The sequence below is a fragment of the Gigantopelta aegis genome, chromosome 10, assembly GCF_016097555.1.
Source record: "Gigantopelta aegis isolate Gae_Host chromosome 10, Gae_host_genome, whole genome shotgun sequence".
Classification (NCBI taxonomy): Eukaryota; Metazoa; Mollusca; class Gastropoda; order Neomphalida; family Peltospiridae; genus Gigantopelta; species Gigantopelta aegis.
In genome coordinates, this window is record NC_054708.1 from 37,060,850 (window position 1) to 37,085,246 (window position 24,397).

The following is a 24,397-nucleotide window of genomic DNA, read 5'->3' on the forward strand; positions in this document are numbered from 1 at the left end:
CCGAGGGTAAAAAGGCTTTTGTTGTTTTCAATTATTACTCCCGTACTGGTCTAACCAGAAGGGACTACGGGTTTCATCTCCGATAATAAATAAATTATCATATTTGTATAAATGCCACATGAAATTTATGGAACTTGTTTGCGAATTGTTTTATGCCTCATGGGGAATAAACAAATTTGCAAACTCATTCCATAAATTACATATAGCGCTACCACTCATGCAATAAAATATAGATATAAAGCCTTTGTGCTGCTTGCAAAATTATCCCAGAAGGTCAATCATTTACTTTTAAAACTGGAAGAACATTCACAGTTAAACAAAATATGAAGTGTAAATTTAAAAATGTAATTTACTATTTAATATGGTATGTAAAACCTGTGGTGATTTTTATGTAGGGAATACTACTGGAGAGTTACACCTACACATTAATGTACATAGACAACAAACTAAATCAAATTAATTACATATCTATATATATATATATTGTAAAATATTGTCTTATGGTTGAATTCAATCGATTACTGTTATGCATAACTACCAGGCAGAAGGATCTACACCGCTGAAGCTGAACCCACTAAATTTAGTTACATTGTGTGGCGGGGTTTGTATTTACTCTTGAACCAATAACATTAGGTCTGGGAGCTGCCTTTTTCTGTCATTCAGAATCCTTTATATTATTTTTTTTAGTTGTTTTTCAGTTCGTTACATAATGCTTTTGTTTTTGTTGATTGGGTTTGTGGGATGTATTGCTATTTCCTATCAAGATCATCTTTCTCATTTAAAAATGCCCAACAAAAAGCTTTTTTTTATTTTCATTGTTATTATTAAAAATAACTGTGTAAGGAAGGATCCATTCACAATTAGTAACATTTTCAAGAGTGTTTAAAATAGGGGAAAAAGTGTATAAAAATAAATATTCTTTTAAAAAAGAACATTATTAATTGTATCCTGGGGGGAGGGTGGTAAGCAAAGAAGAGTACACTTTGATTATATATAGAGAGAGAGACGTTATCAGAGTGAGTTTTGGTATTGTCAGTATCATAATATACTCTTCAAAAGAAGAAACGCAAAACCACATTGTCGTAACATTTGGAGAATTGATTTAATTATTGAATGGTGAGTCCGATAATTACCAAATGTTGCAGGATTGTTCACAATTCACTCTAGTCCATTGTGAGTAAGTGATAGGACACACCACCAAGGTCAAGGTCATCTGGAGTCAATACCGGGTGTGGCCTCCGCGTGTGTTGACAACTGCCTGGCACCGCCTGCCCATTGAAGCAACCAGAGTACGGATGACGTCCCAGGGGATGGTGGCCCACTCGGCCTGCAAGGCTGCTGCCAGCTCGGGCAGGGTCTGGGGCTGTGGTTGTCGCTGTCGGAGGCGTCGGTCCAACTCGTCCCATAGATGCTCAATTGGGTTCAAATCCGGTGATATCGATGGCCAAGGAAGGACATTAATGTTGTTGTTCTGTAGGAAAGCCATTGTGAGACGTGCTGTGTGAGGCCTGGCGTTGTCATGTTGGAACACTGCGTTGGCGTTGGCCATAACTGGAACGATGTGTGGCCGGAGGATCTGGTCAATGTAGCCCTGTGCATTCAGGTTGCCCTGCACGTGGACCAGGTCAGTTCTGCCAGTGTGTGAGATGGCTGCCCACACCATGACACTACCCCCGCCGAATCTGTCCACTTCCTGCACGCAGTTTGCCGCATAACGTTCACCACGACGCCTATACACGCGACATCTTCCATCATGACGTCGGAGCAGAAATCGGGACTCGTCACTGAATCACACCTGTCTCCATCGCAGTTGAGGCCATTGTCGATGAATCTGGCACCACTGCAGTCAGAGTCGACGGTGTTGTGGTGTTAAGATGACACCTCGAACTGGACGTCTGGCACGAATTCCTACCTCACGTAGGCGGTTCCGTGCGGTCTGGTCGGATATCCTGCGCAAACCTGGTATCGCTGCGGCTGTGGAGGTGGCAGTAGTCAATCGTTCCCGAAGGTGGCGTACCCGGATGTAGCGGTCCTGCCCGGGGATAGTGACCCGTGGTCGACCGGATCTAGGGAGGTCACGTGTTGATCCATGTTGCTGGTAACGGTCCCACAGTCTGGAGATGGTGCTTGGGGACACATGGAATGCCCTGGCAACGGCCGTTCTGGATTCGCCTGCGTCTAGTCGGCCGATGGCATTATTTCTCTGCGGTTCACTGAGACATGGCATGTCCTGGATTGTCAACTGTCGGCCAGATACAGAGGCCAGGCAAGCGAACACCCTGCACTTTTATACTGTCGGTGTTCATGTTGCACGTGCAGACAACGCACGTGCAGCGGTGACATGGTTTGCACATGGCTGCGTTTTTGCGAATATTCACATTTTGGAACTTTATTGTACAGTAGCTGCGTTTTATCGAATGTAACCGTGGGAATGTGTTTGGGACATGCAATGACCTTATATTCACAAAGCATGAACCGGTAGGAAACATAAAATCGGAGTTATAACCCATTTGTACCCTTTTGCGTTTCTTTTTTTGAAGAGTATATTAGAAATAAATATTATTTTTATTATTAATGTATGATGTTTTCAATACAGAAATACACATAGATAATAACCTCTTTATAATATAATCTCAAGTTTCATACAATATGTTTTTGTAAACTGTACGTAAAACTTTCATTCCAGTCAGCCATTACTTGATATTTAAGTGCAATATGAATATGTGACGTGTCTTTTTGATTGGGAATGATAATGTCATCAACTTAGTATTACGCCTTACATAAAAATAAACTAGTATTTGACATTCTTTGTTTTCAAAATGCTAAACAGCTTTCATTGTACATGTAAAGTTGCCATTGAAAGTTTTTTGTTCGATTATGAATGTATACATCAATTCTGGAGTGTCACAGTAGTACGTTTGCTTACATGTCAATAAACATAGTGCTATGACCTGATTAATTTGCAAAGTTATTAATTTCTGAAAGTATGTGATCTGAAAAATATCCCATACTTTTATTACTTTGGATACACTACCTATTATATGATACAGGGGTCAAAATACTGCTGTCCTCACTGGCTTTTTACCAGCTGTCGACATCATCTGTCTGTCTCCCCATAGGTAGGTTTTAATTTGGGCCGACAAAATTTATAGCTTGCCAAACTAAATATCCAGGAGAAATTTCAGCCAATTTCAACCCTGTGTGTGTGTGTGAGTATGAGTGAGTATGAGTGAGTGTGAGTGAGTGAGTGTGTGTGTGTGTAATAAATTATATACATGTAATTAAATTTTCTTTGCATCTATACACTTCACAGCAATCTGATTGGTCAAACAGTGCTTGTTGTTTTGCATTCATATCTCGATGAACTGAACAAATTTAAGCCATGCCTACACACACACACACACACACTGCCTGACACACTACTTTTCTTCAACTCGCCGGATTATTCAGGCAACCATATTTAGATATTTTGAGGGAAACGTGAAAGATACAAAAAGTACAAAAATTGTGACTCGGATACCATGTAATAGCACACTTTTTAACACGATAAAATAATGGAAAATGATGTAGAGCTAGTCTACTCTACACACATGCATTGATGAAAAACGTCATTGCTAATGGCCAAAGAAATGTAGGAAAATTCATGTTTAAAACGTTCTTGTAAACGTTTTTCTACAGCTGCTGATGATTGTATGGCTTCTTTTCATTCAGAAAATCACTTTTGTTGGTATCTGATTGTCATCAACATGATGTCACACCTCTCAGAAAATTATTGTCTTCAAGCAATTGGTAAGCTTGAAGTTGGAATGGCACAGAACATTTTTGTTAGACGTTGTGGTGTTCATCTGAACACCATGCAGTGTCTGCGAAGATGTTATCAAAAGTTAGAAGTGCTAGACAATGTCTGTAGTTAAGAAGCCTATGTGTGACATCACATTTGCAATCTGGGATTTGTGGCAGCACTGAATCATGCTAAAATGGCAGCCTGATAGCTACAATGAATATCATGTATTCCAAAGCTACTTTATTTAATATGATAGTAAATAGATCAATTTAATACTTAATTATAGCTGCTGTTTTACAAACAAACTTCCTCCATCGCCCTCACCCCTCAGAAACACACACACTTGAAAAGCATTCATAATTTGAGGTCACTGTATTATTTCATTGATCATTGTACTTGTGTAGTCCACCCACCAATAATGTCACCTTTTTTCCCCTACCATCATTTATATTTTCCTGTTGCCCCAATTTAAATCCTGTCTATGCCAAAGGATCATAGTAAATATCATTAAATGAGGTTTGACTAAAAATGTGTACATGGTAAAAACAACAACAAAACCTCTACACACATTAAATTTTTTATTTGAAAATTTCAAGTTAATGCATGGTGGAACACAGAAATAATTTACCTCTTTATGAATGGTAAATTAGGTAAAGTGGCTGTTATTTCTTGTTAAGTTAAATCTGTCTTGAATTTATTCATCACCAAGTCAATAATCAGTTGAAATTGGTTGATTATTCCCTTTCCAATTACATATTAATCAGTAAACAAACTGTTCCATTTACCATGCATTAAGTAGAACCTGAAGAGTGCTTCATAAAAATTGTTTCAGTATCATTATGTTTACGACTCATCTCAACTTTTGCTTTAATTTTGTTTTGGCATTTTGCTTTTGAAATAAATATGATTTGTTATTGAGCATGGGGGTTTCTTGCTGGTTTTGTTTAGTATCTGTTCTGGTTTTTGGTAACTTGGTTTTCTTCATGAATATTATAAAGGTGCACAAGGTGATTGATGCATGTTTCAATACATTCGTAATATTTTAAACTAAAACATGTATTTAATGTATTCAGGTGAGGGGAATGGAGTATTACTGGGGGAATTTGAATTATACACAGAGAATGTAATTAAGCACACCCAGTTTTTTCTACAATGACTATCAAACAAAATTTTCTTACTCTCATCTATTATGACCGAAAAATTTATGTTAACTTAAAGATGAGTCTATTGACTAACAATAAGACAGTTATGACAGTATTCAGTATTTTTATTGTGTTAATAATAGTTTTGACAGTAATGTATTGAGTCAAGATGGGAGCCATAGTAACTAAGGATATGGAAAGTTCTATGATCAGATATAATTGACCATTCAGTGAGAAAACATTCATTGTAATTTTATTAAGACAAGCCCTCTCCAAAACGTCAGTAGTGAGTGGAACCGCCATGTGCCTGGATGGCAGCCTATCCTTCTTATTCTGCCAGTGAGTTGTCTGATGTGACCAAGCGCTAACTGCTTCCACTCTCAGTGCAATGGGTGCAAGAATATCCTCTAGATGGAAAGCTTTTCTAGAGATAAATAAAATAAAAATAGCGTTAATATCAAAGGGTAAATCAATGTTGTTTATTATTTCACGGGTTCTTAATTAATTCTCTGTCTAATTATTGGTTGTCTATTACACTCTGGGAGTGCATAAATTTCAGGTGACCATTCTTGACTTTTGTTCTTTTTATTAACATCTTAAAAATTATTATAAATAAAGTAATAAGACTTGTAAAGGCAATTGTAAATGGTGACTTATCAACAGTAAAATGGAAGCAATTTTATATTTAATGCTAAATTAATCTTAATTGGATATTATTATTATTATTTTTTTTTTCATTTTTTTTTTTAAATTCCTTATTGTTCTTTCATATTTTGTGTATTTGTTTTTGTATTGTTGAAATTTTTGCCATTCTTCCTTCACGCTTTCTTGCAAATTTAAAGGGTCATGGAAAAAACTATAGTCGTCTGTTGCAAGACAGCTCTAGTTATGGCACGTTTGCCCAGGTGAGCTGACCTTTTCTACAACTAATAAAGGGTCATTTTGGTGTAGAGTTGTTTTTGCATATAACCCAGTAGTTTTAACATTTTTTTTCTCTTTTTGTTTATTGATAGCCAGGAAGGTTGTCATTTAAGTGGAAATCTACAGTGGGCACTTTTCTTTTCTACACGTAGTCGTGTCATAATATTATTCAATTTGTTCTGTTCCTCTTTGTTTATTTTGTTTTTGTTAAAAGCAGTAGCAGAGATGAGTGTAAACAGAACTGAAACAGTCTTCAAATGCCTTGTTTAACTTTTATTCCAGCATAATATGATTGTATTTCTTTAACTTTCCAGTCCACTTTGATCACTTAAAAAACAGACATGTACATGTAGTATGTAAAGAAAACAAATGTATTTTCATCCAGATATATTTCATTAAAGTACTGTAGGGTAACAAAAGTGTGATCATTCATATGGTTGTTTAATTTAATTGTCTTTAACTCATTAAATAGCAGAACATGTATGTTTCATTTTATCTACTTATTATTACATGAAAATTTTATCTGCATTCTTTTGCACAACTTGTTAATCTATTAACCTTCTGTGATTATTTTACATATTTAAAAACTGTATTAAGAGTGTTTTAGTAAATTTATTATGTATCACATACAAATATATTAAATAATTTATAATTTAATGATACTTAATTAATCATTAATCTTATGAATATGCAATTAATGTTAAAACCGTAAAACAGACCTGAATATGTTTCCTTATCCACACAGGCAGATTTCAAGAGAATTATGCTATTAGCAGACTGTTCGTTTATGTGGAAAGTATAATCCTGTGGCCATGTAACACTGGAAAGGTTTTCACAAGAACTCTCAGAGTTGATTTCAAACACAATATTTATTGTCAAAAGTTAAGAGTTAATATTTATTGTGTCAAATAGTCTGTGCTCTCTGCCCACATGAAATGATGAGTGATGGCAGTTGATGTGAATTCTGTCATCCTTTGTTCATTACTTAAGACAACTATTTCATCCCCTTGGTCGTATTTCCAGTGTTACTGTTTTCAACTATGAGTTGTGATTCATCAAATCGTAAAGCAAGAAAACAGTTTTAACCGGTACCAGTGTTCATCAGACATCAGTGCTCTTGTGAATATAGTTTGTCTCTTACCATTCAGAACTTGTATGACAATCTGTGTTGCACAAATGTTAAGTAGTCTGTAGACTGTTTCAGCTTTACTTAGTCTCCACTGGGTACTTCACAATCCATATTGGTTAAATGTTTTATAGTTTTAAACTCATTGCCAAACAGTCTCTCCAGTGTGTACTTTACAAACCATGTTGGTTAAATGTTTTATACATGTATGCATACAATTTTAAATTCTGCTTACGAACCAATCCAATGCAACTGTATATCTAGACACATAATTATAGTAGTTATAAAAAGGCTATTATCTCCTATTTATCCATGACACATACTGTTTTTTCGGGGGGGTTTTAAGTTTGAAATATTTTATGTCTGTTGTACTTGTGTTCTATACTGTTATCTTGCAGTCGAAAATAAATTATTTTATTGAGATGTATTTGTAGCTCTTGGTGAAGAAAAAATGTAATCCAGTTTTTCACTTCATTTTATTCTTAACACAGCATTGTAAACTGTACCAACAGTGCAGTTTAACTGGTCTTTTGTGTGTCTACTTACAGTTGGTATTTGCTGTGCCTTTTATGTTGGTATTTGTTATTGTTGAATTACCAGCACTTTTTATTAAAATTAAACATCACTAGTATTATTTGATTCTTCACAACTAATTCCTTATTTATTTTCACGTATGATATAAGTATGACTCCTCTCTGCTATTGGGATTTAACTGTAGTTGTGTTGGCATGGTCAAATTTGCATGTCACCAGTACTAGAAATGAACACCTCTGTATGTTGGTGCCTTTGGAGTTTTTAGTAGAGTGCAGTCTACCTATAATTCATGCAGTGCAGTCTACCTATAATTCATGCAGTATGTAGTTCTTTACCTTTACTTCTTTGCATGCTAAGTAGATAAAAACCAAGACTATTGTGAAATATCTTCTTTTTTTTTTTTTCCATAAGTTTTTAATACTTTTTAGATGCACGTTTTTCTTTTCTTAATAAGTATTTATTGTCAAATGTAAGGTTAGTGTAGTATACCCATGTAAATAGTCAGTTTGGAAAACTGGTTTACAGTTCACAATAGGTGAATTTTAGATGGACATTATTGCATATTGATCTATGTGGATGCCAAGGTTTGCCAATATGCTGTAAGATTTATTTATACCAGTGGCGGTATTCATTGATTAAAAGTGACGTTACTTAAGTAAACATGCGAATGACACGTGCATGATCAAGAACATTGGGATTGCAAGGAGATGACACTTTATCATATACAGCCGGGTCAGTCCGCAGTGATGTGCCAGTTCAGTCTTAATATTTTAATTATATTACATCATAGTGACAGAATATATTTAATGTGATACAGAATTAAAATAATTTTCTTTAATAACGGCATAATTTCTGTTAGCAAATCTGTCACCAAGTCCAAGTAAATCGGTAAAGTTTGTTTTATGGGGTTATTTTTATTAGACCGCTCAGCACCAGAAAAGGTTAGCATATTTTGCCAATATAAATGACGAAGAAATGTTCATTAAACTCGGAACTATCTCTTTCTATATATATGTATATCTACAAATATCTCATCATCAGGCAGATCATAACACATCAAGTGACTTGTAGGAGTGTATGTTAAACATTTTACTGAAAATAAAACATCCTTTACACACCATAACCACGGTTGAACAATGTATAAGCTGTCACCCCCCTTGCAATCCAGTAATCCCTGCAATGCACATGCTATGAACCGTCAACTTGCAGTTCAATGACCTAGTTGATACTCGCTTAATGCTGGTAATTTACATGTATATCGATCATGCCCAATGACGCTAAAATTCAGATACTCATTAATAATGGTGCAGTTACTGTTTTAATATTTACTTTTAATCAGTTTTCAGTTCACAAAATAAATTTTATTTTTAATAATAAGGAAAAAATCCATCTTGAAAGAAAAAATCCAATATAGTCCACCACAGAAAAACATGCCGAAGAGAATGAAAAACTCTGCGACAATCTCCACGGCATTGCTGATTGCCGCGGGCAGTTGCAGGGGTTGCAGTGTTTGTATATACAAGGAGTTTCTCATCGGCTGAATGTTTATAAAAGCAGAGACTAGATTTTACAATGTACATGTACCTCCCAATAATTTCAAACATTGGATGTACATACACTTATATTCTAAACTACAAGAATGATATATTTAACTTGTAATATTAGTTGTTAAAAAGTCTCTGTTAGTCAGAAACATTTATGGTTAGCAGCAGCCAGGACAGTCCCTTTAATGTAATATTCCGGTACTCTTTTTCTCCAAATATATAGTCACATGTAGATGACTATAACATAGGATTATAGTTTTTCCAAACAGACAAGACGAGAGATATTGCTTCCTATGATGTTGGAGATATCTTCTTTCAAATCATTTTAATTATTTTTATTTACCGTAACAGCTTGGTTATTGAGCATTCTTCTTTTTGGTTCAAACTACGTATTTGTGAATCCTTCAGTAATTGTTCCAGGTTTCTAATGTCTGGTGCTATAAAATTAATATTTGATCATTTAATATATAACAGGAATACTGCTACTTACATGTATTTATTTTCAGATTTATAAAAACACACAAAGGGCCTGCCAACCCCATTACTACACCAATAACCAGTTGTCTAGGATCTGTGGATATTAATAAATGATTATAAATAACTAGCTCCTCGACAAGATAAAATACCACTGAAAATTATGTCAGATTTCCTTAATACTTGGAAGGTGGAGTAATGTTTTGATGTTGTACCTTTAAGAATGTTTTATTTGCATGTTTAAATCAGGTTATCACCTTTCTGAGTTGGTGATGGAATGAGCATCGTGCTTGCCTGAAGTATAGTGACTCTTAGGAACAATTCCATGGATTGGCTGAAACTCATTCCAGTCAAACGTATTCTGGACTGTTTTACTTCAGTTGATTATGTTCTGTTGGAGAAAAATTGAATACCAACTTAAAAACTTTAATGAATTGAAAGGAATAGCCTATGTAGTAGAACATTTTCTGTTATTAAAAGTTATTTGAAACAATTGTCGTTTTAAATTATTGGCAATAAATTTTCATATTTTGCTATAGTGTAAATAAAACTACTTCATTTATTGCAGGGAGGTCGACGTAAGGCAGCTCAGCCATACCAGCCGTTTAACCGCAAGGAGCGTGTGTCTGAGCACACATACCAGATGTCTCGATATGTCCCATATCTCAAAGATATCTTAGAGGTTTGTTGATTTTTTATTTTTACTGAAAGTGAGTTATATACAATTTTAAACAGCTAAAGTCCGAACCGAATTGTTAACAACTACAATAAATTACTCTCCTACCTTTAATTACCGTTACATTTCCCCCAGACTTTGTCCAGACACAAATTATGAAAAAATCCATTACAGTGACACAGATTCCACATATAAGACTGTAACGATGTCACCAATATTGATTTTGCTGAAGTCGCATTGGGCAAAATACTTATGGAATACTCTTCAAGAGGAGTGAAAACCTATCAAGTGACAATATTAAATAGAAATCAATGTGCTCTACAAACTTATTAAAAAACATTAATGTGATGACAGGGTGCAATACTGTGAGTGAAATTATTGTAATGATATGAATAGAGGATAATAAACGAGTTACCAGTTATTATCAAATTTATGTCCCAAGTGAATTTTTTTTTAGTTGTCACGAGCTTTAGCGAGTGACAAATGAAAATTATTTCACGAGGGACATAAATTTGATAATAACTGGTACCGAGTTTGTTATTCTTTTTATTACCTCAGCTATTTTTTTCTCTAAAAGCTTTTATTTTCAACGCACATGCACGAAGGCCAACCTTTATAGGAACGATGTAAACCACTTTATGCACTGTTCTGAGAATTACTATAACGTTGTAATTTAATAACGTTCATAGATAATTTTAAAAATCACAAGTTCTCTTTATTCTGCTTCCAAATCTATAATGAATTGCATTAAAATGACATTTTGTTATTAATTTAACACCAAAAACAGAGACCCGTCTTTAAACTACATGATGTCATTTTGTGTGTTTGTCAAATCGTGATGACGTCATATTTAGTACCGACAAAGTCATTGGTTTGTAAGTGTCAAATTGTCCAATAGTATTGTTCGTTAGACCAATGAAGAATATTTCTCACTGAGAAAATATGGAAGTTACAGCACACGCAGGGGCTATGTTATGGATAGACTTGCTGAATGTGGTCACATTCGCAGACATGCATGTCCTAAAATAAGGTTAAATCAAGCTAAGAAATCAACAGTGATTTTAACCCACTCATAACACTGGATTAACCAGGAGGAGCATGGGGCCACTCCGCTATCCAATGGCACCACTTTTCCCCACCACCTTTTTATATTTGCCCCCCCCCCCCCCCAAAAAAAAACCCTCGTACACATAAAAAAAAAATATATATTCATGTTTAAAAAATATTATCTGTTAACATTGGTTGTGAGCACTCCATTTTGTAATTTGCTTTAAACTATTTATAAGCATTTTTATAAATAAGTACAAGCAAACACAAAAACATACTTCATTTCATAAAACCTGAAAAAGTTTTGTTCTGGCTAGCGGTAAGCTATACCACTAAATGTTTCAGCTACCAAAACTGTTGACTTGTTAATATTTACGGCTGATGCTACAGTTCTTGATGCTCATGCAGGAAACTTTGCTTCATAAGGGTAAAAATAGTAATAAAAGCTAGCTATTTGCATAATAACTACTTCTTTATATATACTTAGAACAAAATGTGTATGCCCAATGAAACTGATCTTCTATGTCAAGTGCAGTACTTTTGTATAAAATTCAGGCCACTAAAAAATTGCACGAGCAAGTCAAACTTTGCAATTTTTTACTCAAATTGTTGACATGACTCACCCGAATAGCAAGTAAAAAAAATCCAAAGTGCACACCCCGCTAATGAGATCTATAAATATAATACCATTAAAATTGAGAAAAATACATGTAGGTTGGAAATGTCTTCTTACTGAGTAATCAGTGAGCAACTGTTAATCATTGCCATCTTTATACATGTACCATAAAATTACATGCTTTTTGCCCTATGCGATCTCAGCGAAGTCGATATAGCTGACATGGTTATCATCTAGTATGTGGAATCTGTCACTGTAATGGTTTTTTCAAGATTTCTGTCTGGACAAAATGTGGGTAAAATCTAACGAAAAATAAAAGTAGGAGAGCAATTTATATAGTTGTTAACATTTTGGTTTCGACTTTACTATATACGAAAATGTGTTTGGCCCGGACATGTTTTGCTTTAGAATACTTATTGCCATTCAATATTCTGATTTTGTTTTTTATATCTATAATTTTGTTTGTGGAATTCTTGTTACCATCTGTTTTTAAATTATTGAAATTGGTTGGCTGCTGGTTTTTGGGGTTTTTATTTGGGTTTTTTGTTGATATATATATATATAGTGCCTAGCTTAAAGGTAGGGTCAACTCAAACAAGAGCCTTATGTGTTGGAAAGATGCATACCCGGACCATCAACACATACTGACACTTTAACAAATGAAAAACGTGATTATTCCTGCTAACTGGGTGTAGCCATTTTGTTTATTTTTGGTGACATCCGGTGGTATAGCTTGGGTCGAAGTGATGTCAGCTCCGTCCATCTTCTCTATGCACAGTGTAAACAAACGCTCTAATTTACGACAAGACGCTTCGTTTCATCAACCGGACTTGTGAAACAACATAAAAAAATGACTTGATAGTATAATAAACTATTTAACTAAATATATTTCAGGTTACATCAATAGAACGAAATGGAGTTATAGTATTTTTCTTTTTAAAAAAAAACCAAAGCAAAAATGCATACTATTAGGCCTATTGGTAGGGCACGTTCGAGCAAAAACTACCACTCACGATACCCAAGTGATACTTTTCTTTTTGGGGGGACGACGTAATTGGTCAGTTTTTTTATTTTAGATGGGAAAGTCTACTTAATCAAGGGTTTTACGTAATTACTTACAGTAATAAAGCAGGGCGGTTGGTAATGTCCATTACGATTTGAGGTGTATCCGTGCTGTTATCACACAATACCCTGTGATTTTCATAAAAGAGCCACGTCAGGAACCAAAGAAAGACCACGGTAAGAAAAGACCAATTAACCAAGAAAACACTCCGATTATTGTTTCAATACGTGGGTTAATTTATGTATGAAACATAATACAGTTATTTCAACACTTTGACAATGGTGGTTTATTTTGTATTGAAAAATAATATATAATTGGTGCTGGCTTACTAGGATGGATATAATTACAGAACATTGCGATGCATCTGTAAAAATCAGGTATGTTTTGCTTCTTCAGTTCGAAGACTAATTCCTGACATGACATGTTAGGTATTACGTAACCACCAGCTCGCCAGAGGGCGTATTCACTGGGATAGTACAAAATGGCTGCGCCCTTTATATATAATAGCCGACACATTTAACCATTTTATTAATTAACTATACGATTATACTTGTTGATATTACACAATAGTGTGCATTATATATGTCGTTGAATATGCATACCAGGCCAAATGCCTTAATTGTCCCCTCCTTTAATACATATTATATAGGCAGTTTGTTATTATCTAATTTTAATCAGTTGGTGATGACATGTTTGTTTGGATACCATGCTTGATGTTGATGTTTTTGTCTGCAGCTTGGAGTCAATGAGAATCTGAATGCAAATCAGTTCCCGTATCTGTCTGGAGGTGCGTCTCGCGCGGCCTACAATGCTGGAGCTCGCAGGTTCGTATTATACATCCTCACTAAGTTCATGTATGGTCGTTATATTTGAGGCTCACCATTAAAAGTGGTGAGGTGGGAGGCCGACTATTAAGGTTGAGTGTCATATTAAAGATGGATGTTGTGCTTTTCAAATCATTCTAATATATTTATCTGTGATTTATTCTTCACCATTTTGTAATTTTTTAATATTCAGAATTTAATTGCTTATGAAGTGTAACATTTTTCTTTGTTGCTTTTAGTTTACTTTCTTTTTTTTTCATTTGTTTCAAATAGATTTTTGTTTTAATTGCTTAATTTCTTAAGTTTTTGATATCTGTTTTAATTGTTTCTTATGTTTTAGTTCAAATGGAAAGCCAGAAAGGCCTGTCAGGTATTATATGAATATTACAATCACTCAGTTCCCAGCATCTGTCTAAAGTGAATGTGTAGAAATATAACAGTAACCTGCATTCCTTTTCAGAATCACATAACATTGTCAGACTGCTTGAAAGTTTTCCCATTGAAACAGGTCTTGATAATAAACATATGTACCACACTTAGGTTATTTTCCCATTGACAAAAGAGTGCAATAAATCTGTATAACTGCACTTTCTAAACCCCACCACTAAACCTAAACTTCCTTGTTGCATCATGCAATGCCAGTTTCTGCATAAACGTAAGTGGCATTAATGGTTACTTGCAAGCTTTCGCTGTTTTGATCGACAATAGATAGACCTTTGTGCACACTTGGGATTATTGTCTGTCAGTCAAAATATTAAAAGTGTGTAAATAATGTAAATAACCATGCATACCATGAGTAAGTTTATGCAGTAACTTTAACATGTGTTTTAATATAAATATATGATATTCACAATTTAAGAATAACACTGCCTGTATAAATTTGGGTGGTTATTGTTATTGTTTGTTTGTTGTTTGGGCGGGGGTGGGGGGGGGGGTCAGAATGTTAAGCAATAAAAACTTTTTAAAAATAATTGTGTGTATCGTCTGATAAATGTAAGTGATAATGAGTTTATCCCATGGCTATCGAGTCATGTACTTAATTAAATGCCATCATTTTAGTCAATCTGTTTCAAGTACTCTTCTGGGGTTTTTTTTTTCAAGTAAAGGCATATTATTAAAGATTTAAGGACCTCATTTCTTTAAAAATGGAATCATGTAAAAATGTGTCCTTTCCAAAGTGGTCTTGAGTTCATGCAATGAGTACTTACAGGATACTCAATGAGCTACCAGGCAATACCGTTTTATCTTGCACAAGTGAATTTATGTTGTCTTTCCCGAGGCGAGGGAAGGACAACATCAGTTCACTCGTGCAAAATAAACGGTATTGCCGAGTAGCGAGCTGGGTATTCTATTTATTACCCATTTTCAATATTTATCATTTTATGGAAGATACTGTTGTTGAAAATAAGTTTGCAAGTTGAGAACAAGAGGCAGTGTTGTGTCATACATGTAGCTGTGACGTACATATCGCATGAAAACTATTCGTACACACCTATAGTGAAGCACTGTTTATCACATCAAAACGTATCGAGGAAGAACTGGTAGAGGTTTTTTCTTTGCCTAGGGAATATTTTTTGTACTTTAATTTTTTAATACTCTTGTTTTACATTAATTTGCGTCATTCCTGTAATCTGTTACTGTCTGGAAATATTTAATGTTTGAATGCCTAATAAATATACAGAACTTCACATACGTTGTTTTCGCTTCCTCTTTATTGCATGAGTTTATTTTGCCCAAGAATATATACCACTAGACTGTGTAGCAATAAATAGGAACATGAGTGCAATAAATACGAAGCGAAAACAATGTATGTGAAGTGCTGTATTTATTACATACCTTCTTTTCTGTTTTACAAAAACGGTTTGTAATTTAACATCATAACAACACTTTCTTAAATATATGATCAAAACTCCTTTCATGGATTTACTTAACGTTAAGAATCTTACTCTGCGTCAGCCTTGTGTAATGTTTCAAATATGATGTGACGTAATTTGTAAATCGTATCATTCCAATATTTATTTACATGCTCATATACCACGAAGGTTTCAAGCATGTCTGTCCTGGGCATAATCTCTGGCCTTTGCCAGTGACTAAGTCCAGGACAGAAAAGGGTGGGGGATAAGTTTGAGGTGGGCAGATTTTGGAATAAGAATTTAGTTGTGTCCAGCGACTGCGCGGACCGACTAGTAGACACCGAAAATGGGCCGTGTTCTGACTGGCTGAATTTCGATTCCTTCGGGTCTAACTAGAAAAAGCTAAAGTATTCTGAGACTAACTGCACCTAACATCATGTCCGGACTAAGAATTTAAACCCAAAAATAAGTTTGACTGCTCGGCCAAAAAGGTTTTAAGGTGATTTGAGCAATTGAACGGGCGCCAAAGTAAATTGCGTTGGACTATTTATAAAAAAATAAACATAGAGATTTTGAAACTCGATCGAAAACGTTTAAAGTCCAACTAAGCCCAAAAAGGAGGATACCTGTCCTAGTTAAGGTTGGTTTCTCGGGGATCCTGGAGTTGCTCGGAGAGACGGCAGCTGGTCTTTTCGCTGGCGTAGAGCCTGTACAACCGTGGAGTAGCCGGGGCCGCAGACTGCACTGAGCATCTTGTGAAGAGACCTGTTGTCTATCTTCCAAAACAAGACGCACTGTCTGTAGATCTGCTCCCTCCGATGGGTCACGATTACTCCCGGCGTACTTGTAGTTCCAAAGGTCTTGTAATGGATTTCGTAGCTGCTGCCGTCCTCCATTGGCTTCCAGTCTATGTTGGCGTATCCTCCCCGCAGTTTTGTTGGTTGAGTGGTGTCCCCTTGCATGTATGGGTGGAGCTGATGTCGAAGTCCACCCAGGGCCAGGCTCCATTCATCCTCGTCCTCGTCCTCATTCTCTTCCTCTTGTAGGGGGGCGGCTTCAGGCGGCGGCTTAGTCTTTGCTGGTTGGGTGGTCGGTGATGACGCCTTCCTTTTTGGTGCCGCCACCGCAACAAATCCTGGTGACGACTCAACGGGAGCGGTCGTTAAAGTTGACCGCTGCACCGAAGTCGTCTGTTTTGGAGTGGAGGTCCATTTTGGTGGTGTCCTACTGGCCGGCTGGCACATCGCAGTGTCCATTTCCGAGTAGGGCGGATCCGGGGATGCGGGTGCCGATGGCTGTCGCGTCCTCTCCGGAGAACTCGGTGGGGGCGGCGACGCAGAAGGGACCGCCACTGGCGGTTGAGCCGCCAGCTTTGTCCCCTCCTGAGCCGTCCCCAGCACGGGTTTCTTCCTTCTCCTTCCTCTTCCCGTTCCTCCGGTCCTCTTCTTTGGAGGCGGGTCTCCATATACCAAGGACACGGTCGCCCGTGACCCGGTATAGGTGACCCGAAACTCCAATAGGGATCCAAAGCTGGCTATCAGTCCCCCCAGGTGGGGGGGGCAAGTCGAGAGCGCACTGACACACGTCTAGTCTCATCAAGAGTCAGCTGGAGAAAAAAAAAGAATCGTATCATATCATTGTCAGTAAATAAAAGGCGCTAACTGCAGTAAAAATAAAAAGGGAATTCCCCAGTCCTGGATACAAGTTAAAAGTTCCTGATACAAAATAAATTTATCACATGGTTTCAGAATGTCTTTATCACTATAGTAAGATTGAATAGATATGTAATAATAGTCTTTACTGGGGGCTACTGAACATTGTAAAAACTGATGTTCAAATTCAAGAAACCATTATATAGAATATCCTAACTAAACAATGCTACGAGTTCACAGTTCTTCTACCATACCTAAGGATTGTAGAAATTTGTTTTGGTCATTAGTAGTGTTTGGTCCGAAAATGTTAATATTCGCTCGCTAATTTGCTACTTGAAATATTTGAATACCATTTTCAAGTATTCGAATAATTGTGGTTTTTGGGATCGTAGGGAAAAATTACTCTTAAATGACATAGATAATGCAGTTTCTTTTATTTCTAAGATTGATCCTGCTTGCTGCATGCCACATTCAGTTGGGAACATAAAGCATGTCTAGAATTTAGAATAGAGTATTAATAGAAACTATCACTGTTGTAAAGTATAGATACGGCAATTCCGACCCGAGGGACAACGGTTGGAATTGCCTTTTCTCCCATCCCTAGCCATGCAAGACAGGCGTATTCTGTGACGTCGGCCCATGCGGAATAAATCGGTCTTGCATGACCACGTGACTTCTGTTGTTTGAGCTTATATTAACATTGGGTGACGTCACGTAAACGATAAAATAACGCAAGAAATGCTTTTTATATTTCATAAAAACAAGAAAACCTGTTGTCATAATGAAATTATACTATCATTTTTGGTTTATACTTTTAGTTTGATCTTTTCAATGATTATGATTATTTTATTGTAAGATAAAAAAAAAAAAAGTAGGTTTTTCACGTTTTCACAAAATGCTTGTTTTTCATCTACTGGATGGGAGAAACATATTCCTCCATTATGTATCCATGTGGGACAGAGCTATTCCACCTTCGGGTACATAATATGATGTCAATGACGAGGCTTATATACCCGAGGGTGAAATAGCCCTGTCCCACATGGACACATGAAGGATTCTTTTAATCTATACCTCACAATGATGATTGATTATTTTTCTTGTCCATTTAATTACAGTAACAAAACATTAATTTTGTAAGCTACTGATGGTTTATTGTAGAACAATTCGTAAACATTTCACCTACAAACTCATTTAATGATCCACAGAAAAATGTAGTCCACTTTATGCAATGACATAAAAATGTAACAACTGCACAATAAATATAAAGTTGAAAATATTAATTTATTGAAATATTTTTAAAACAATGATACATGGTGAAATGGCAAACAGATTTTTGAAAACTATGAGTTATGATGTCATACGTGTGTAGAAATCGTCCAGCACCGGTGTGCTTGATAGATTTATCTAGCACCGTGTAAAAGCTGGCTAATTCAGTCCAGTCGACAAGAATAGTAGTGACATCATACCGGTGGCTGAAATTCATAATTTGTTTCTTCAAAAACACAGGAATAGAGTATATCTACACTAATCAATATAATATCAATTTCAAATCCTGTAAACAACAACAAAAAAAAAAAAAAAATTACGACGATTTTACAAACTCTTCTAAAGGCCAATTTTATACCTTATTCAAATTATTTGACGGGATTATCATACCAATTCTGAATAACTGAATTGCGTATGTCAAATTTAAGATTGAAGATTGAAACTGGTATATGGTGTAACATTCCTAAAGAAAACAGGCTATGTAAACTTTGTAATAATGATATCGTTAATGAATACCATTATTTATTCAATTATAATAATTCAAAATATTGACGGGGGTGAGGGGGTATTTTAAATATATTGTAGGAACTAATCCTAGCGTTTTTTAAAATAAAAGTTATGCTGTCTTTTTTTTAATGCACCATTATTGAATAACATTGCTATATTTATTTTTAAAATTATCTAGTATTGTAAATTGATGTTTCTTCTTCTCACTTTTGTTTAAAAGCTTCTTTTTTTTGGACAAAAACCCCACAACCCCCAGCCCGAAATTTAAATTTTTTAAAAATTAATCCTTGAACTTATCTGGTGGTTGCCCATGTGTATTTATTTTATGTCATACTGTTATAGTGTTTTTCATAATTTGTTATTACTAATTCAATAATACCAGACATGAAGTCAAAATAGGTTAGCTACCATACAGACACTCCTGCATTGGGTCATTCCATGTCAGATCACCCAGTGGGTTAAACCCTACCCCCTCCAATTTCAATGAAATTTGGTATATAAGGTTATTTTGGCAAAAAACCTGAAATTCCAAGTTTCAGCTCAATTGGACCTACGGTTTCCGAGTTATGGCCTTTTCTTTTTCTTAAATTTTGTCAAAAAAGGGCGTGGCCGCCCTTTTTTAAATTGCCATAACTCAGCAACCAATGGTCCAATTTTGACAAATGAGGTATCATTGGAAAGGGGGGATTACAAGGAATCCAAATCTGGCATTATTCCTGACACTTGGGTTACTTTTGGGCTGATGACCTTTTGACCTTGAAATTGACCTTGTGGGACACGTGACTTTGAGATGACCTTTGATTAAAATTATAGCCCAACATGTTATCTACAACATATAAAAAAATTGGAGGTGGAAAATGTTTCATTAGTCAGCAATTTCAGATTGAAATATGTTTACCTGCTGTTCTATGCTCTCTGTATAGACTGCATGCATTTCACTATTAAATGTATATGCGTCAACACTGTAAATGTCATGAATGTTAATGATACAATATAGTGTGGCAACCAGGCAACCAACTGATTAAGGAAAATAGAATCTATAAATCACTACTGGTAGTTTTCTTCATCTTTTGTTAATTTTATATATTATTGTATTTCTGTTTATTTGAGGAGTCTGACTACTTGATTGAAGTCACAAGCTTTCTAGTCTTTAACTATCCATGTTGAACAGACTTTGGAAATTCTGACGAGATAATTTTGGCAGATACTGTAATTCTCGGATGAAGATGATGTCAAGGATGGGGTGTTTATAACACAAAGTATATCCCTTTCTGGAACCCAAACTTGTCTGCTTTTGATGACCAGTGGAACTGCCTTGAAGGTCCATGAGGGTGCATGAACTTGACGTTATAGTCTCCAAATTCCTCTGAAACTTCATCCACCAAACCAATCCAAAGAATACCATCATAGAGGCTGCAGACAAAGTTTTCCGCCTTTATTTCTTGTGGAATTTGTGAATCGTCATTACATTGTACTATCATCGAAATTGCTAGTATCTTGAATTTGTACCAATTCGGGTGGATTGGATTGTAAACTCAGTTTGAAAACCTGCATTGTAGACTGATAATGGGACAAAACGATGGTACTGCAGGGTTTTGTTTTAACTAGAGCTCATTGATTTATTAATCATTGGCTATTGGACGTCAAACATTTTGTAATTTTGACATAATAGTCTTAGAGAGGAAACCCATTACGTTTTTCAATTAGTAGCAATTGATCTTTTATATGCACCATCCCAGAGACAGAATAGCACATACCATGGCCTTTGATATACCAGTTGTAGTGCACTGGATGGAGCAAAAAATAGCCCACTGACAGGGCTCATTCCCAGACTTGTCAGCGCACCAAGTGAGTGCTTTACCACAGGGCTACATACCGCCCCTGCCATCTATTTAACTATGTACAATGAAATAGCATTTGTTTGGCATTTTAAAAAAGTTCCATATATATGACTATTTTTCTGCCATTTATTGCTGAATTGTGACAATTCCATTTTTAAAAAATTTTTATCCATTAAAAAAATTAGTTTTACCCTTCATTATTTATACATGTACTACATTGTAGGCCTATCACTAAGTGCTATAAGTAGCTTTTTCCAGTTGGATTCTCTGCTGCTTACGGTACAGGCCTATGCTTGAAACCTTAGAAAATAAGTGTCAAATTGTGATGCAGTACCTATGGTGAATAAACAAATTATTATTTAGCAATCTTACCATAATGACTTGCTCAATGACATGATGTAGACTAAAAAATTTAAAGTACAAACATTCTTCACTTCATCAATAAGGATGTAAATGTACACACACAAGTGTGCCAGTAGGCCTACAGACCACAGATAGTAATTAATCTTAAAAATAATTATCAATACTAATTACATATATAAGTAATAAGGATCAATTAGTTCTTTTGTTTGTCAGTTACCTACTGGAGATTTTCTGATACTTACGTCTTAATGGATCTTGGAAATGGAGGGAAATCCGAGATCTAATGGATAAATTTAAAATTTCTTCGATTTTAGATATTCATGCAGCATGCTCTGAATTGGGGTTGGGGGGCTGCAGTTTCCTCCACATGGGGTCCAAAGTCCATTCAAGGGGCTATAATTTCCTTTCAGTGTAGTCCCCATGGTAATATAGTTTAGCCTGTTCTAAACAATATGAGATGTTGGCACAAGATGTTTTTGATAATTAGGCAATACATGTATTTCAAAAAATTAATCTTAAATCTGTTGGATGCTGGACAATATTTTTAGAACATTCATGACATTTACAGTGTTGATGCATGTACATTTAATAGTGCTTAAGGGGTCATCCATTTAGTACGTACGCACAATTTTCCGATTTTTTGCACCCCCCCCCCCCCCCCCCCGTACGCATGCGTACGCCAGTGCCCTTACCCCCCCTTGCGTACATACGCAAAAGATCGTCAGTCAGTACCAGTAAATGTAGACAATGCCACCGTCGATGTCATCATGGTATACTATAATTAATGAATACTGCTCATTGTACAAATGTATTAAACAACGCTTGACGACGAATAAAATGTTTCTAAATGTTTCTAAATGTTTCTAAATGTTTTAATTACAAAAAAATTCAACGTCAGTAAATAATCAAATTAACTATATATATATATATATATATTAATTTTACCCTAATAACACCCCCCCCCCCCCCCCGCCGTACGCAAAATGGCTCTTAAATTTTCAACCCCCCCCCCCCCCCCCCCAAAAATGCGTATGTACTAAAAGTATGCCCCCTAAATACATGTGCAGTCTATAAACAGAAAGCATAGAACAACAGATAAACATATTTCAATTTGAAGTTGCTGACTAATGAAACATTTTCCACCTCCAATTTTTTTATATGTTGTAGATAACATGTTGGGCTATAATTTTAATCATTGAAATTGGAGAGGGTAGGGTTTAAATTTCCCCTTTTTGGGGGTGATTTGACACGGAATGACCCCATTGTGATTTTTATTTGTTTTCCTATTGTAAGTTGATTTTTGGAGGATGGGGGGGGGAGGGCTAGTGAGGGATTATTACAAGTTAAAAACTATTTTAAAATTTAAAATTTTGTTTTAGTATGTAGTTATTTAGTTAGTATTCAAATATTTGCTTGTCATTTCCATTGAATATTTGAATACCATTTTTAGCAGAATGCTAATGAAAGTTGTTGGATCAAAAAATGTGTTGGGGGGGGGGGGGGGGGACAGAATTTTTTCTTACTAATTTGCCTTGCTGAGATGCTTGTTGAACTGAACAGTTATAATAATAGCAGAGGAACTACCAATATTATAATTTTGGAGCATTTAAAAGCATGTGCATAATATAGAATAAGCAAAAATGTTATTCATTTTTCATTCACAATTTAACCATTTCTAAATAAAATTCCGTATAGCAAAATATTTTCAACTGTTTAAGCTCCAATTCATACATTTTCTAGTTTCTGTGTGTGTATATATATACTGTATATACTTTAAAATCATAAACATTTTATTTTTTTCACCCTTGTCAGACTTTTTTGCAACCTTTCCCATGAAAATGCCCATGTATTAAAATCAAGTCAGTTCTTTACTCTGATATAAAATGACAACAACATAACTAACATGGTTTAAAAAATCGCCCGACGCCTGTGCCAAGTGGAATTTTCATGTCGGGCAAGTAATTTTGTTAACTGCATATGCCCGATGACAAGTGACTAACGCAACACCTAAAACTTATTTTCATTTTGTTACTAACCTCGGTAAATCCTCTGGAAAGATCATTTACATAGCTCTAAGGAGAACTAACCTTAACCCTAAATGCTGGAACGAACGGAAAATGTGCTGAAAAGTTTGATAACAACTTAGCCTTTTACTGTCAACTGAGATTGGTAATTTCCGCCACTGAATGTTCGATTGAATTTGTACAAGTAATTATTTTGATGATCTTCAAACTTGAAAATAGCGTCCAATACGCTTTACAGCTTATATATAAAAATGAAGGATACATGCCTTGTGTGTGCAATCAAAATGTTTCATCGTTGCAAACATGGTATATGAGGTGGGATATTTCGGTTTAAAATTGTCATATTAAAATTAACATTATTGCTGTCCGGAATCTGCTCTTTGCATATGAACATGGATGTAAAGGGAGTGCTATTAATGAGTTTATAATTTCCAAGTTCATTCGAATAAAGCATAAATATTATAAACTGTATTCAACTGTTTAAATTAACAAGTAGACAAGTCAGACAAAAGTACAATAAACTGGATACTACTAAACAGACAAATAAATTTAGTACTTCTTGGGTAAGTGTTGTAACCTATTGCCAAGGTTCTTTATTTGTGCAATTAAACCAATAACTTTCAAGATTATTACATTATTGAGTACTGTATTAAATTAAGTACAGTAACAGAGCTGGTTATTGTAAGAAGTATGGGCAAATGGAAAAATATATGGGGCAAGTTCAACAAGTGTGGCAAGTAATTTTTTAGAACAATTTTGAAACACTGAACTAATACAAAATAAAATAATAATAAAAATAAAAAAACCCGAAACAAAACAATTGTTAGTTGTTAGAACTCCTGCCACTACTTGCAGGGGCTATGAATACAGGATGTTGCAGGGGCCATTCACCCCCCCCCCCCCAATCTTTCCCTGTTATTGGGATCAGAAGCCTGGAAATGCCATATTGAACACCTGAAATTCAAAATGTTCTCAGGGAGCAAGCCCCCAAAGCTTCTAACAGGTTTGAGTCCTCAAATTTCCATTCCCCAGGCTATTAAATAATAATTAAACTTTAAACAAAATATTACTATAATTACAAATGCATTTCTTTTTTTTTCTTTATCCTGCCTATGGGAAGCGCAAATAAAAGATCCCTTG

At 35.5% G+C, this 24,397-nt stretch overlaps 1 protein-coding gene across 2 annotated transcripts in view; it reads left to right on the forward strand.

Moving 5' to 3' along the window:
• Nucleotides 1-24,397, forward strand: part of LOC121383982 (syntaxin-binding protein 1-like) — a 68,408-nt gene that overhangs the window by 34,142 nt on the left and 9,869 nt on the right. The window contains exons 13-16 of one of the 2 annotated variants that reach the window (XM_041514114.1): nt 542-601; nt 5,769-5,831; nt 10,094-10,207; nt 13,663-13,751. In XM_041514114.1, the coding sequence (XP_041370048.1) occupies nt 542-601; nt 5,769-5,831; nt 10,094-10,207; nt 13,663-13,751 (326 nt within the window). The remainder of the gene's footprint in view (nt 1-541; nt 602-5,768; nt 5,832-10,093; nt 10,208-13,662; nt 13,752-24,397) is intronic. The other variant, XM_041514116.1, reaches the window with a different exon arrangement.